Source organism: Tamandua tetradactyla, chromosome 2 (genome assembly GCF_023851605.1).
Source record: "Tamandua tetradactyla isolate mTamTet1 chromosome 2, mTamTet1.pri, whole genome shotgun sequence".
Lineage (NCBI taxonomy): Eukaryota > Metazoa > Chordata > Mammalia > Pilosa > Myrmecophagidae > Tamandua > Tamandua tetradactyla.
Window position 1 is genome coordinate 123,713,882 of NC_135328.1, and position 16,873 is coordinate 123,730,754.

General features: G+C 37.3%; 1 protein-coding gene across 18 annotated transcripts in view; it reads right to left on the reverse strand.

The window, feature by feature from the left end:
- Positions 1 to 16,873, reverse strand: part of CDC14B (cell division cycle 14B) — a 158,766-nt gene that overhangs the window by 89,094 nt on the left and 52,799 nt on the right. For all 18 annotated transcript variants that reach the window (XM_077148732.1, XM_077148746.1, XM_077148735.1 and 15 more), the window contains exon 4: positions 16,135 to 16,227. In XM_077148732.1, coding sequence (XP_077004847.1) covers positions 16,135 to 16,227 — 93 coding nt within the window. The remainder of the gene's footprint in view (positions 1 to 16,134; positions 16,228 to 16,873) is intronic.

Sequence of the window (16,873 nt, forward strand, 5' to 3'; positions counted from 1 at the left end):
AAACTTGTATGAACAAACTCTAAAAGATACCGCACACACAGGTAAATCAGCAAAGACTGCAAAACGTTGTATTATCCTTTTTCTTCCTTCTCTGTATGGGGTTTGCATTATTTTTGCAACTGTCCCGTAAGTTTGAAATCATTTTGTTTTAGTTTGCTGGGCTGCCAAAAGCAGACACCATAAAATGGGCTGGCTTTAACAATGGGAATGTTATTTGCTTACAAGCTTAGAGTTTTGAGGCCATGAAAATGGCAATGCTTTCTTCCAGAAGACTGGCTTTGTCAGCAGTCCTAGACTCCTCCTGCCACATGGTAAGGTGGGGGGGGAGGGGTCTGCTGGTATCTCCCTTCTCTTCCAAGCCTCCTTGCTTTCAGCTTCTTGTGCACATGTTTGTGCATGTACACCCACTCTCCCTCTCCACCTCTATCTGCCCCCCTCTGTATTCATCCCATTGTAAAGTCTCCTATAAGAGGTTTAAGACCCACCCTGGAGCAATGAAAATCATCTAAAACTGAGAGTGTCAATGATTATACAACTAAGTGAGAATACTGAGACATGGATTGTTGACTTTGAACATTATACACGATGCCCAAAGGGCTGAGGCAGCTGAAGATACACTGACTGAGAAGTAGAATGGCAAACTGTGGTGTATACATATGATGGAATACTGCGTGGCTACAGAAAGTAACGAAGTCGATCCTCGAGGAATGCAACGAGGTGAATGAACCTGGGGAACATTACGTGATGCAAAATAAGCCACAAACAAAAGAGCAAATATCATATGGTCTCTTTTCAAAAACACCAGAAAATTGGGACCTAGATTGTAAGCTCTTACAGTCGTCACGTTTAGTCCACAGCCATAATTGTTACTTCGAGATTAGACATGCTGTGCTATATATGTACAGTTGGTACTTAAAATTCAGAGTAGGAGTTCTGTAGGTCTGAAAGTCTACATAGCCACATACAACAACTGTTCAATAAACTGAGGTAAAAACGAAGCCAATCAATTAGAGGTAAGAGTGAAGCCAGTTGGGTCAGGACTAAGGCAAATCAGAATACAGGTTAAGGAGGGCATTGTCTGTATTTTAGAACTTCACCTACACAATGAGATCAAAGGAAGAGAGGTTTATTTTGTCCAAAACCTGGATATTCTGTAGCACATAATCTATCTGTCTGGATAAGTCATTTAAACAACTCAAACACATGGAGCCCAGAATGGGAATGAGGGCTTGTAATTCCGTATGGCTTTAATATAATGCCTGTATATATCTCAGAGTATGATAAGCAGATAATTAAGATTTACTGGCAAAATCCCTCAAGGGACAGGAGATTTAAAAAAATATGGAATTATTAAGCTTTACCACCGGGGAAATCCCTGATACTGTCCCAGGTCAACAGGCCAAGCCCTTGATCTTGAGGGTTGCTTTTGTGAAGCTTATTTCTATAGCAGAGAAGTCCAGTCTATCTATTACGCCCAAGAGATACTTCCAGAGGACCATTTTTGTTGCTCTGATGTGGTCACTCTCGCTCTAAACCCAACTCTGCAAGTAAAATCATTACGTTCAGGAGTGAAAGTCCCCCTGACAATCTGGGATATGAATCCCAGGGATGAGACTGGCTCTGGCCCTGTGGGACTGACAACGCCTTCTTGACTAAAAGGGGAAAAATAAATGCAACAAAATAAGGTATCAGTGACTGAAAAAGCTCAAATAAAGTTGATTTCCAACCCATGCACCCACCCACTCTCCCCAAAAAAGAAAAAGTCGAGAGGCTATTCTGAAGCTACTCTTAGGCAAGCTTCAGCTAGATATTACTATTTACCATGGTTTGCCAAATCCAACCAAAACCATTCCTGTCAACCCTAAAGAAAATTTAGGGCTCTATATGAGAGTCTACCAGTGTCCTGCACTATGATTACTTTCCAGAAACCTACAACCTTGATGGGCTCCCAGGTCAGATAAGTCCTGAAACACACAGGGGCCAGCTTTCCAAGAACATCGACTATATCCAGTCCCTTATCCCTTATTAGTGACAGCACTTTCTAACATGAAAAAGTTAGAATGGGTATAGCCCAATACCTCTCAAGATTGGATAAAGTATCAAAGAAGAAGGAGGAGTTATAACAGAGAAGATAAGATTTAACAAGTGAATATGACTGCTGAATCATTATATTGAAATTTGTTTTAGTCTCCAGTATCTTGGAGCAACTGGAAGGAAAAACCTAAAAGTGTAGAAGTACAACCTATATCAAATGCTAAAATCTGTTCTATAACTACTTGTTACAATGTACTTTGCAATTTGTTGGGTTTCTGTATATACATCTCAAGATAAAAACAGTTTTAAAAAAAATGAAGGCAAAAAAGACATTTATGCCTTAACTGAAGTAATATCAAAAGGTCCTACTTACATTAAGTTTACACCCACAGGAATGGATTAGCTTTAAGAACATGAATTTTCTACATGCAGTTCTAAACCACCACATATTTCAAAATAAAAAGCTAAAGAAAAAAGAGGAGACCTTCAGATATTCCTAGATAAACATATTATAACATCAAAATTAACCAGATTTCAACAAAAGTTTACAAAACATACAAAGAAAGCAAGTGCCCAGGCAAAGGAAAAGATTAAAGCATTAGTGACTACCAAGGAGATGGGAGGGCTCTATATGGGACAGCCCAGACGGGATTTTCAATAATGGTCCTAAACCAAGAAAAACATGGTTAAAAGAACTAAAAAAAAATCAGGAAAACAATAAATGAACCCAGAGTATCAACAGACAGCGAAATTATGAAAAGGAACCAAACAGAGCTGAAGGCCTCAGTAGCAGATATTAAAAACTCCCTGGAAGGGTTCAACAACAGATAGGAACAGGCAGAAGACAGAACCAGCAAATCTGAAGATACGATAATTGAAATCATCCAGTCTAAAGAGAAGAAAGAGAAAATAATGAAAAAAATTTTAACAGAGTCTAAGGAACCTTGGGGAAACCATTAAGCATACCAATATATGCATTGTGGGAATGCCAGAAAGAAAGGAGAAAGGGGCAGAGGCTATTCAAAGAAAGAATGACTGAGAAGTTCTCAAACCCAATGGAAGACATGAATTTGCCCATCAAAGACACTTCACTGTAATTAAAATTAAGTTCAGCTTTCACACAAGATGGCGCAGGATGCGAGAAATGGAACTAACTAAACAAAAGGCTGCAAAACAGCTCAGACTGGTCTTGCAGGCAGGGAAAGGAGAAGGCCGCTGATGCAAGCCTAGAATTGGCGCCAAATCCTCATCTAGGTAAAAACAAGTTTAAATAAGCAACGGCCAGGGTCACTGAAATGTAAAGCGTAATCAAAAGTGGGAACCTTTGGCAGGAAATTTGAATTAGACTATTCAGATAAACTGTAACCTCTGGAGTATCTACCAGTGGAGAAACAGGGAAGGGACCAGTATGCTAAGCTTAGGGTATAAAACCTGTGGCATTCTATTTTTATTGCTTGGCGTGCCAGCTGTATTTTGGTTGTGTACCCACTCCTGTAAGATCATGAATAAACTTTTTACTTCTCCACAATCAGGTGAGGGTTTATTCTCTTTCAGGTATGGTTTTTTCCTTATAACATCACAAACAGAACAGAATCATGCCATGTGTTTTTGTTTCCTGACGGCTAAAATACACCACACAAATGGATTGACTAAGCCAACAGGAATTTATTTACTCAGGGTTTCAGAAGCTAAAATGCTTGCTTCCTTTTGGGTTCAGTATTCTTTGGCTGGCCAGCAATCTTTGGGGTTCCCTGGCTTTTCTGTCACATGGCAATGCACATGGTGGTGTCTTCTCCTTTTCTCTTCCAGGTTCTGTTGATTTCCAGTTTCTGGTTGTTCCCTGCGGCTTCTCTCTCTATGACTTTCTCTATATGGCTTCCAGTAATAGGAGGAATACCCATCCTGATTCAGGCGGGCCACACCATAACTGAAGTAACTTCATCAAAAAGTCCTATTTACAATGGGTTCAGGCCCACAGGAAAGTATTAAAATTAAGAACATGTTTTCTGTGGTACCATAACTCCAAGCCACCATACAACAACATACTATAATCACACTGTCAATGGCAAATATAAGAGAGAATTCTGAAAACTGAAAGAGAAAAGGCCATGTGTCACCCAGGGAGCCGCATAAGATTAAATGCCCGTTTCACATCGGAAACCATGGAGACAAAAAAGACATATGTAAGGTGCTGACAGCAAAAACAAACAAAAAAAACAAACAAAAAAGACTAGCCAAAGAATTCCATATCTGGAAAAATTGTCTTTCAAAAATGAGGAAGGAGAAATGACAGAAATGATAGGAACAAGAGAAGCTTCAGAGCTGAGAGAAAGGTCACAGGAGAGCTGACACACACTGACAAAGATGCAGATATGTGAAGAATAGACACAATTTGGAGATGCTTGGCGCCCAGAAGACGTTGCCATTAGATGTTAACATGCCAGAACCTGGCGAGAGCCAAAGGAAGCCAAGAGATGAAAGCCGGCCCTGAGAAGCAAAGTGAGGAACCCCTACAGGAACAGAGGCTGAAAGCAACGGAGCCCAGCTGACAGGTGTTCCTGACCCATCGGCCTCCCTTGAGTGAAGGTAACCTCTCGTTGGTGCCTTAATTTGGGCACTTTCACTTCCTTAGAACTGTAAACCTGTAACTTATTAAATTCCCCATTTTAAAAGCCATTCCAGGGGATACATATAATCCAATATTGTGCTGCTACAAAAAGGGACGAAGTCGTGAGGCATGCAACGATGTGAATGAACCTATGGGACATTTGGTGAGGCAAAATAAGCCAGAAACAAAAAAGCAAATATTGTATGGTTTGATTTAGAAAATATTTATAAGACAACCAGGGCCTAGATTGTAAACTCTTACAGCAGTCACATTTAGTCCAGAGTGGTAATTGTTATTGCTGGATTTGAGAAGCTTTCAAATATATATATATATATATATATATATATATATATATATATTACCTGATATTTAGAGATAAGAATGAAGCCAATCAGTTCAAGGTTAAAGTAATTCAGAACAAAGGGTAAGGAAGTCATTGTCTATATTTTAGAACCACACAAACTCTTTGAGACCAAAGGAAAAAAGGTTTATTTTGTCCAGAATCCAAATATTCTGTAGCACATACTCTAACTCAATCAATCTGTAGAACTCATTTGAACAAGCAAAATAGAGAATAAGAATGAGGGCCTTTAATACTGTATAGCTTAATATAATGCCTGAATACATCCTAGAATAGCAGGTAATATTGGCAAAGTCCCTTGTGGGATGGGAGAAGAAAAATGGAACTATTAAACCTTACCATGAGGGAATCCCCTGGTACTGTGTAAAACTTTAGGGACACCCAAATCAATAGGCCAAGCCCTTGATCTTGAGGCTTACTCTTCTGAAACTTATGTAAGTAGCAGAGGAGCTTAGCCTACCTATAGGTATTCCTAAGAGTTACTTCTGGAGGACCTGTTTTGTTGCTGCTCAGATGTGGTCTTACTCTCTCTAAACCCAACTCTGCAAGTGAAATCATTGCCCTTTCCACTACATGGGACATGACATCCAGGGCTGAAAGTTTCCCTGAGTCATCTCCAGGCAGCACGGGAGATGACTCCCAGGGATGAGTCTAGCCCTGGCACTGTGGGATCGACAATTCCATCCTGACCAAAAGGAAGAAAAGAAATGTAACTAATACAGTACCAGTGGCAGAGAAAGTGTTCAGAGTCAAGGGGCTACTCTGGAAGTTGTTCTTACACAAGCTATCATAACCTCCCAAACTCTAACCAGGGCCATTCCAACCAATCCTAAAGAACACCCAGGGCAATATATAAGATTCGACAAAGGTTCCATGCACTAGGGTAACTTTCCATAAACCTACAACTTTTGGATGGGTCCCTGAATCAGGTAAGTCCTGAAACCTAGAGGGCCCAGCCTCTCCAGACATCAGATAGTTCCATCTTCCTACCCCATATTGTTGACAGCCCCTTCCAACATGAAAAAGTTAGAGTGGCCATAACCCAAATACCCCTACAGAAAGGGACAGAAAGATCAAAGGTCATGATGGAGTTATACAGAGAAGATAGGATTTAACAAATATATGATTGCTGAATCATTAAACTGGTATTTTTTTTTAGTTTCCAGTATCTTACAGCGGTTAGAACTAAAAACCTAAAATTGTGGGACTGTAACCCATGCCAAACTCTAAAATATGTGGTGCTGTGCTTTGAAATTTATTGCCTTTTGGTGTGTTATTTTTCAAACAAAATAAGAAAAACAAAAGTCAGTTGTTGCGATAAAAAAAATATTTATGCCCTCTAGCCTCCTATATTCTGGAGCAGCTAGAAGGAAAAATCTGAGAGGATCGTATGGCAGCCCATGACAAACTCTGGGATCTGTCCTGTAACTATTTATTAAAGAGTGCTTTGTGAACTACTGCTTTTTTCCCTCGCTTTGCTTCGTATGTATATTATACAATTAAAACAAAGTTCTTGGGTGGGTGGTGGGGGAGCTGTTGCAGTTCTGGTACATTGCATTCCCAGAGCTTGCTAACTAACACACTGAGGAAGCTGTGACTTTTCCAGGACACATAGAAAGCAAGTAGCAAAACTTTAGACTGTTGTGATCTGTGGGCCAGAAGCACTGGCATTACCTGAGAGTCCTACCCTAGACCTAGGAATCAGAATCTACATTTTTTAAATATCCCAGATGACTAATAAAGTTTGAGAAATCTTGCTTTAAAAAAAGTGGGGGGGGGGGGGGGGAAGAGGGTACACAGGTAGTGGTAGAATGCTCGCCCATCATTCCAGAGACCTGGGTTCGATTTCCAGCTGATGAACCACCACCCACCACTCCCAAAAAAGGGATAGACAAATAAAAGCTGAGAAAATTCATCACCGATAGACCAGCCCTATAAGTGATGCTAGAGAAGTTCTGTGGAGTGAAAGAAAGGAGAACTGACAATACATCGAAGCCATATGAAGAACTCTCCAGTAAGGAGAGTCACAATGTAGGTAAATACAAATTCCAGTACTATTATATTCTTGGTTTGTAATCCTTCTTTTTATTTCCAACAGGATCTAGGAGGCAAATACATATCATCTAATGATAAATCAAGATTTAGGGCCTAAAGTATAAACATGTACTTTCTGACAAGAACTACATAAAAGTGAGGGAGGTAGAGTGGTATAGGAACACAGTATGTGTATGCTATTGAAGCTGGTAATGAAGCCAAGGAGATGGTTACAGATTTAGGACATTAAATTCAAGCCCGATGATACTTACAAAGAAGATGTCAGAGAATGTGCAAGCTCACAGAGACAGAAATTAGGGTAGAGGTTGCCAGGGGCAGATAGAAAAGTTTTAGTAATGAAAGGTGCTGAGGGTACTACATATAATATTACGAATGTGACCAATACCATTTGTGCCGGTTTGAAACTGTCATGTACCCCAGAAAAGCCACGTTCTTTAATCATTGTCAATATTATCAGGTGGGACTGCTTGATCAAGTTGTTTCCATGGAGATGTACCTCCACCTATTCAAGGTAGGTCACTTACTAGAGTCCTTCAAGAGGCTACCATTTTGGAAAAAACTTGAGAGCCCACACAGCCAGAGACCTTTGGAGATGCAGAAAGAAAATGCCCCCAGTGAAGCTCATGAAGAAGCTGGGAAAGAAAGCTAGGAGTCATTGGCATGTGCCTTCCCAGCTAACAGAGGTGTTTCAGACCAATTGGCCTTGCTGAAATCAAGGTCTCTCTCTCTCCCTGGATGCCTTAGTTTGGACATTTTTATAGCCTTAGAACTGTAAACTTGCAACTTAATAAATTCCTCCCTCTTCAAAGCCATTCCATTTATGCTATCTTGCCTTCTAGCAGCTTTAACAAACTATAACACCTTTGAATGGTATGCTTGGAGTGGCTGAGATGGGAAAGTTTATGTTATACATATGTTCCAACAATAAAAACAAAAAACAAAGAAAGAGCAACTAAAGAAACAATGACAATTAAGTGTCATACATGATTCTGGGCAGGGTCTAGCAAGGAAGGAGAAAAGGTTCAAACGGACATTATTAGGAAAGATGAAAAAAATGGAACATAGACTGTAAGTTTCCTATCAGTGTTAAATTTCTTGAGCTAAATTTCTGTACTTAAGGTGGTAACACAAGGGATTATCCTTCTAAGGAAATGGACATGGCAGTATAAAAAGTTCAAGGACAATGATGTATACAAACTACCCTCAAGTGTTCAGAAAATTGGCTGATAAATAGAAGGATAGATAGAAGATGTATGGACAGCTAGAATGATGCAGGAAATGTGGTAAAATGTTAAAATTGGTGGATCTGGTTATCTGATGGTGTCGTGGTTAGGGACAGGTGTCAACTTGGCCAAGTTGTGGTACCTGTTCATCTGATTGGGCAAGCGCTGGCCTGTCTGTTGCAATGAGGACATTTCATAGGATTAGGTCATGATCACGTCAGCTACATCCACAGCTGATTCCATTTGTAATCAGCCAAAGGGGAGTGTCCTCTCCAATTAGTGATGCTAAATCCAATCATGGGAAGCCTTTTAAGGAGGACTCAGAGGAGACAGGTTCCATTCCTGCTTTGGCTGGTGAGCCTCTCCTGTGGAGTTCATCCAGACCCTCCATCGGAATCGTCGGCTTCGCAGCCTGCCCTGTGGATTTTGGACTCTGCGTTCCTACGGTCACGTGAGACACTTTCATAAATTTTATATTTGCAAGTGTTCCCTGTTGATTCTGTTTCTCTAGAGAACTCTAACTAATACAGATGGGATGGGGAATGCTGGAGTTCTCGCTATGAGGTTGTTATTATTTTTGGAACTGTCCCGTAAGTTTGAAAGCAGTTCAAGATAAAAAGGAAAAACAATAATTTAAAAAAATGTTTCCAAAACATCCAGGAGTGGTACAACGCTCACCTTCCATGCAGGAGACCGGGTTCGATACCTGGACCAGGTACCTTAAAAAAGAAAGAAAGAAAGAAAGAAAGAAACCACACCCAGGAAAGAAAAGACCAAAAAAAAAGAAACAGAATGCAACTAATGGGAGGGTCCTGCATATTTTTTAAATATTTAGCAAATGAGTTCAAAAGCCACATAAACTTTTTTAGATGATTTTAAAACAAGCTATAAAATTTAGTTTCATGACCACTGAAGCAACACTTTGAAACTAGTAAACTAAAGGGAAGAAATAACAATTCATTCTGCCTTTTCATTAGGAAATCTGGTTTTAGGGTAAGCAAAAAGCCCCAACCAGATAAGGTAAAGTATAAAAAACATATTAAAAGGATTTAATGGTTAACACCTAATTCAGGTCATTCTTAATATCATTAATGGTAATTTAGGTATTATGTTCTGATGTGATGAAACATACACATTAATGCATTCTAGCCCCAAATATTTAATAGTAATCCATCAAGGCTTTAGTTCACAAGAAATATAGACTAAACTGATACCTTTTAACTTGAAGGAAGTTATACAGATATACAGAAAAGGTAGGATATTCTAAAATATCTCAGTGTTTCACAAAGGAATCGTGCCTTCTAAGACCAGGAACAAGACAAGGATACTGCTTTCACGACATTCAACACTGCATCCCAAGTTCTAGTGAGAACAATCAGGCAAGTGGAAAAAAAGGCATTCAAAATTGGGGAGGAAGAAATAAACCAATGAAACAATCTCTATTCCCAGATGGCATGATCCTATCCCAAAGAAACCACAAGAGAGCTACTAGAGCTAATAAATGAATTCAGCTAAGTTATGGGATACAAGATCAATAAACAAAAGTCAGATGTTTTTATTCACCAGCAATGAACAATCCAAAAAGGAAATCAAAAAAGCAATTCCATTTACAATGCTGTTAGAAGCACAAAACATCTACAAATAAATTTAACCAAAAATGCAAAAATATTTGTTCACTGAAAACTATGAAATACTGCGAAAATAAAGTCCTAAATAAATGGAAAAATATTCCGTGTTCATGAATTCAAAGACTTAATATTATTAAGAGGTCAGTCAATCCCAAGCAACTTACAGATTCAACACAATCTCAATAAAAATTCCAGCAGAATTTTTTGCAGAAATAGGTAAGTCAATCATCAAATTCATATGGAATGACAAGGGGCCCCAAATAACCAAAATTATCTTGAAAGAGAACAAAGTCGGAGGACTCACAATTCCTGATTTCAAAACTTAATATGAAGCTACAGTAATCAAAACATACGGTACTGGCATAAGGACAGAAAAGTAGGACAGAAAAGGAGACCAATGGAATAAAATTAAGAGTTCAGAAATAAAAACACACATTTATGGACCACTTATTTTCAACAAGGATATCCAGTCTACTCGATGGGGAAAGAACAGACTCTTAAATAGTGCAACGGAAACTGGCTGGGTGGAAATTGCAGTATGAACCAATGCTGACCTTATGTCAGATACCTTTTCTGACCTCTCAAAACTCTCAGTTCTGGCCTTAAGACTACCAACTGATAGGGTAAGCAGACTACCCAAAATGCCGAAGGCAATCCCCTTTGTTGATCACAGATGCAATCAAATGATTATAGATGCAAACTCCATCTCAAAATTCCTTCACTTTAACAAGCAGGCCAATACATCAACAAAAAACTGGATACCAAACCTAGCCAAATTGACACATGAAATTAACCAGCACACAACCCAAGTAAAAGATGGGAAAAGAGCTTAAACAGACATTTCTCCAAAGATATACAAATATGCACAATATCATTAACTATTAGGGAAATGCAAATCAGAACCACAATGAGGTATCATTTCAAACCCACTAGAATGACTACTATTAAAAAAAAAAAAAACAAAATAACTGTTAGAGGTTGTGGAGAAATAGGAACCTAGTTCATTGTCAGAGGGAATGTCAAATGGTGCAGCCGCTGTGGAAAAGAGTTGGCAGTTCCTCAGAAAGTTAAGTATAGAATTACCACATAACCTGACAATCTCACTATAGGTATAAACCCAGAAGAATCGAAAGCACTGACTCAAACAATATTTGAACACTAATGTTCAAAGTGGTATTATTTACAATTGCCAAAAGATTGTAAATAATTGTCCATTTACCGATGAATACACAAAATGTGGAATATACATACAATGGAATATTATGCAGCTGTAAAAGGGAATGAAGTTCTGATACATGCAACAGCTTGGATGAACTTTGAAGGCATGTGTTGGGTGAAATAAGCCAGACACAAAAGGACAAAATATTGCTTGATATCACTGATAAGAAATCATTAGAATCAGCAAAACTATAAGAGTAAAAAACTAGAACGCAGGTTACCAGAGAAGAGGGGAAGGGAGGGAAGAGCACAGAGGTATGGCTTAATGGGTATAGAGTTTCTGTTTGGGGTGATGAAAAGCTTTGTAATGGACATTGGTGATAGTAGCACAATGCTGTTAATGTCATCAATATCACTGAATTGTACCCATGAAAGTTGTCAGGATGGGAAATTTTGTATTGCATGTATATATGATATCAAAGATTTTTAAAAGGTGGGGATGGGTAAAGTGGATTGTGTCAGATTGAGGGATTAAGGACCACAATGGAAAAAACATGTACCAAATGGAAGTACATGTTTTTTAGTATACTGACTAAAAAAAGCAAGTGATAAAACTATTTTGATAAATATAAAACAGATAGTATATGTATGAGTGGGTGCATACATGTTTACACGTCCACTTTCTATAAAATATAAGGTTTCTTTTTCTAAGAGGGAATTTTTCTAAATGTCTCAAGGGTGTACAAAGGGATTTTGTATGTAGCATTATTTGTTACAACAAAATCATAAAAATAAAAATAAAAAGTTTTTCAAAATGGTCTCTTATCATGAATTTGTTTTTGAAAAACATTTATTTTTCCACTTAAAAATTTCATGTTTATTTTGAAATGATTAAGTACCACCCCCCCAAACCTGCTTGATGACCTACTCCGGACTGCCACTGACATAATTCCATAAAATAAGGTACACTTACCTTTTTTAAAAGAAAAACTCATTTTTATCTTTTATATACTTTGACTTTTACTATAGTACAAAAGAGTTTGTTACCAAAGAAGCTATTATTTCAGATAACGAATCGGTAAATCCATTTACCAGACCACATAAAAAGTTTCAGTGGCTGAGAGATTTCAGAGTCGAGAGGTTACCCAGGAGGTTATTCTTAACGCATTATATAGATATCCATTTTAAGTTTATGGTGCACTGGAGAGGCTAGAGGGAAGTACTGAAAGTGTTGAACTGTGTTCCAGTAGCCTTGATTCTTGAAGATGACTGTATAACTATATAGCTTTTACAATGAGGCTGTGTAATTGTGAAAATCTTGTGCCTGATGCTCCTTTTATCCAGGGTATGGGTAGATGAGTAAAACAAGTAAGGATAAAAAAATAAATAAATAATAGGGGAGGGATAAAGGGTAAAAAATTGGGTAGACTGAAATGCTAGTGTCAATGAGAGGGAGGGGTAAGGTTTTCTTCTTTTTTATTTTTCTGGAATGACGAAAATATTCTAAAAATGATCATGATGATGAATACATAACTATGTGATGAGATTGTTTACTATCAATGGGACTGTATGTGTGTGAGGATTTCTCAATAAAAATATGTTTAAAAAATCAGAGAGGACATTCTGGAGCTTATTCATGTGCATTATATAGATATCCCTTTTTAGTTTTTAGTGTATTAGAATAGCTATAAAGAAATACCCGAAACTGTGGAAATATATTCCAGTAGCTTTGATTCTTGAAGAAAACTATAACTATATAGTTTTTACAGCATGGCTGTGTGATTGTGGAAACCTTGTGGCTGACACTCCCTTTATCTAGTATATGGACAGATGAGTAAAAAGCGACAGAATAAATAAATAATGGGGGAGGATAAGGGGTATTGGATGTTTTGTTTCATCTTTATTTTTATTCTTATACGTATTTTTTTGAGTGAGAAAAATGTTCAAAAAATTGATTGTGGTGATGAATGCACAACTATATGATGATACTGTGAACCACTTACACTTTGGATGATTATATGGTATGTGAATATATCTCAATAAAATTGCGTAAAAAAAAAAGCATGGGTGAGGAGAAAGAGAGACTGAAAGAGATAGACCTATATATACGAGACAGTCTTAATACAAAGGCCAAAGTTTACAAGACTTTTAAGTCTTTTTTAAGACTTTTAAATAATTATATTAAGTAAAGTCACAGTTTCTGACTTCTCAACATTGTAAGAGCTACTGGCCAAAAGAACTGCTTGTACACTAGGGCTGCATTTTTGTGTGAATTTTAACTACCTAATTTTGAAGTAGCATGATATGAAAATATTAATAAAGTTTTATTTTATGTGGGGGGTAAAAAAAAAGAAAATTCAACCCCTCCATTCTCACTGATATCACACACAATGCCTACCCATCTACAAAAGGACTAAACGCAGGTGGGTGTGTTGATCCTTATTTTAAATATTTGTAAAACCTAACGCTTCCTGTTTTAAAGATTAAAAAACAGAAGCACTAATTTTTATTTCCATGACGCAAAAGATTATCCTATACACACCCCTCCTTTACTACCCCATTTATGTCTTTATGTGTATACAAAGTTGAACAGAACACAATTCCTTTCATTCCAGAAGTCAGCATAGATGAAGATAAATAATCTATTTGGAGCACTTCCTAAATGATTCCCCTGGGACCTTTGGTTTTTGTTTTAACATTATCACGCCATCCTCCAATTCAATCATCACTAAAAAGTCTTAAAATTCCTCAACAACTCAAAAATCTCTCAACAACCTCAGAAAAGATTATCTGGGCTACAGATCAATTTATGGGGAATTCTCACCAATCTCAGTAAGTCTTTAATCAGAAAATTTAAAAGACTTTAGCCAGATCAAAGTTCCACTTACTTAAGGGAGGAAAACCTTTGTTTGATGTTTTAGCTTTTGACTTGTCCATGTTATATCTTGACACTCCTCTTCTGCTATTCATAAATCCCTTTTTCTTAGAAGTTTTTTTTCCCATCTAGGAAAATTATAGCTCCAAGTTCCTACTTCAGCCAGCCAGCATGGTTACAAAGACATTTGTTATGGCCAAGAGCTGCAATTTATTGCCAAGATGGCTTTTAACTGATCAAGGACTGAACTCAGGTGAATGTCCAATTTAGCTTATCTGGCATTTTCCTAACCAATCAAATCAGTGCTAACCCAAGGGTATAAAATCCTGCAAACTGGGGAATAAATTCTAAACAGGACTGCAAATAAAAATTAATGGTTTAATGACAGAAAAGTAAATTTTTTGTATGCTGCAATACAACCATAAATTCAAAATGCCAACACCCATCTGAGAATAAATGTGCCAACAAACTTTCATGGAATAGACTAAGGGGTTACTGTTTATTCACCAGTACTTTTAAAAAAACACACAATTTAAAAGATCAATTTTTATTTATAAAATTACCACGTTTTTTACTGTGGTTTACTTTTAAGAGGACTCTGAGTTCCCACAATGCCCACAGCCACCTTTTGTTGGGCTATTTTACCCTTAAGTTACCATGCCTGGTCCTTCAAGACCTAGGACACATCTTGAGCCCTGCTCATCAGACCAGAGACAGATGACTGACCAAAAGCAGGCAGGGCTGGCCTGGTTTGTGAGCTCTGCTCAGGAACATTTTCTCCTAGATGGAACCATTTCAGCTATTCAATTTTTCTATTGGGCAGTGGAAAGCAAGATACACAGAGAAGGGTTGAAACTGCTTGTCACACCAAGGGCTGTTTCTCCAGTTATAATGAAGGTTCCCATAATACTTGAGAGATTCCGAGAATTCTGTCTATGTCCCTTTTTCTGTAAAGCTGCCACAATTTACTATAATCCATGGGATTAGTCTCCCCACTGACTAATTAATGGGACCAAATACCCCAGTCACATTAGCCACCGTCTCACACCCCCTTTTTCTTTCTTGAGGCCCTGGCACAGGTCTTTTTTGGGGGGGTTTCGTTTGGCTTTTCCTTTTTTTTTTTTTTTTTCAAAACAATTTTGCTGCTAAGTATTACAAGAAACACCAGAAGAGATGAAAACAATAAAGCAAGTCTGGGTAAGGTAAGAAATCAAATTCTAATAGTCATAATCTACAATCCATGTTCATACTTTCAGGGATGATGATTATAAAGTTTCAAGTTATCACAGAAACATTTCTCTCTACTTTGTGAGCACAGATAGGAAAACTGAACAAGCAAAAAACAGACCATCAATTTAGTTAATGATATATCTTAAATATAAGGTGATTATTAAATTTTAAGGTACACTTTCAAGTCATACCACCCACTTCTGGTCTAATAAAATGGGGGGAGGGGGCCACAACAGAGGCTGGTAGCAAGGACAGAAATAATTTATCTCAAGAATTCTAAAATTAATCCTGTTTTTAATCTAGGAGAATAACTATTATGCATATAGCGGGGTAGAGGTGTGGAAGAAACATCCACTAGCCTTTCTATCTGACTGAATAGAATAGTTAGCTTCCTTACCACCAAGAAGATGGAGGGAGTGTGCTCAGAAGGAACTCTTTGCTATTAGTTTATTTTGAAAAACGGTCACTTATGTACTATTGCAGGTGAATTAACTAGGCACGAGATCTTTTAAACAGACAAAGATCTTCTAATTATAGTCACAAGTACATGAAATTCATGCCCTTTGTGTAAATAAATGCTGGCTTTCCAAAAGCACATATCCAATTTAGGGAAAATGTGCCTTTGGTCAAATTATAAAGCACTTGTACCTCATGTGACATGCTCTGAGAGTTTCTGTTTGCTTGGTTTTTAATCAGTATTGGTATTGGTCTTACCCCGTTTAAAATCATTTCAAACCTCACTAAATGGATCATGAGTCCCTAAAAACATTGCTTTGGGTGGCATTACTTTCCAACCTTAAGAATAACACAAGCTTTTTCACAATAGTTAGTCAACTTTTTAAAAAGTGAAACATTCTGGAAAGAAATCAAGACACCAGTAATATTAAAATTCAACCACAAATTTAAAGTATCACTATTGTGTACATTTTTACTAATACATTAGAAAAATAGTGAATACTTACCATATAACACCCCACAAGGAAAGCAGCATTTGCTTGTTTTCGTTGATCAGAGCCAGTAAAGTGAATAATTTTCTTCCTAATCATTGTAATGGACTGCATAAAAATGAAGAGCTGTTAATATTTTCTTCACAATTTCAAGTTTTAAAATTTTATTCTGTGATTTTTTTTTAAATTAATTGCGTATCTCACAAAGTATAAGCATTCTTATTAAGAAGAACTTTAAAAAAGATCAACTTTGATACCCAAAGATTGTGATGCAAACTACTGGTAACAGGGAAAAAAATTAAATGCTGCATTACTATAATTTAGGAAAGGCCCAGTTACATACAATACCATGTAGCTTCTCATAAAAACATATTCTAGGATTAAAAAAACAAAGGAAGGGAAAAAACATATTCTCGGATTAGAATGAATATACAATTAAAGAGGAAAGGATATGAACAGATATATGCTTAAAGCGTAGACTACCTCTGAAAGAATACCCCAAAAAAGTTGGAAAAAAAGAATGGTAGGAGTGACCTTTTTTTCCATTTACTGCAGTTTGGTTTATTTAAAATAATCTATTCCAAAAACCATTAAATTAAAATAAAATGTGTACACAATCACTAGAATGGCTATAATTGAGAAAACAAAACAACAAGCACTGTTGAGGATATTTTAAGAAATTGGAACTCTCATATATGTTGGGAATGTAAAATAGTACAACTGCTGTAGAAACCAACTGGTAGTTCCTCAAAAA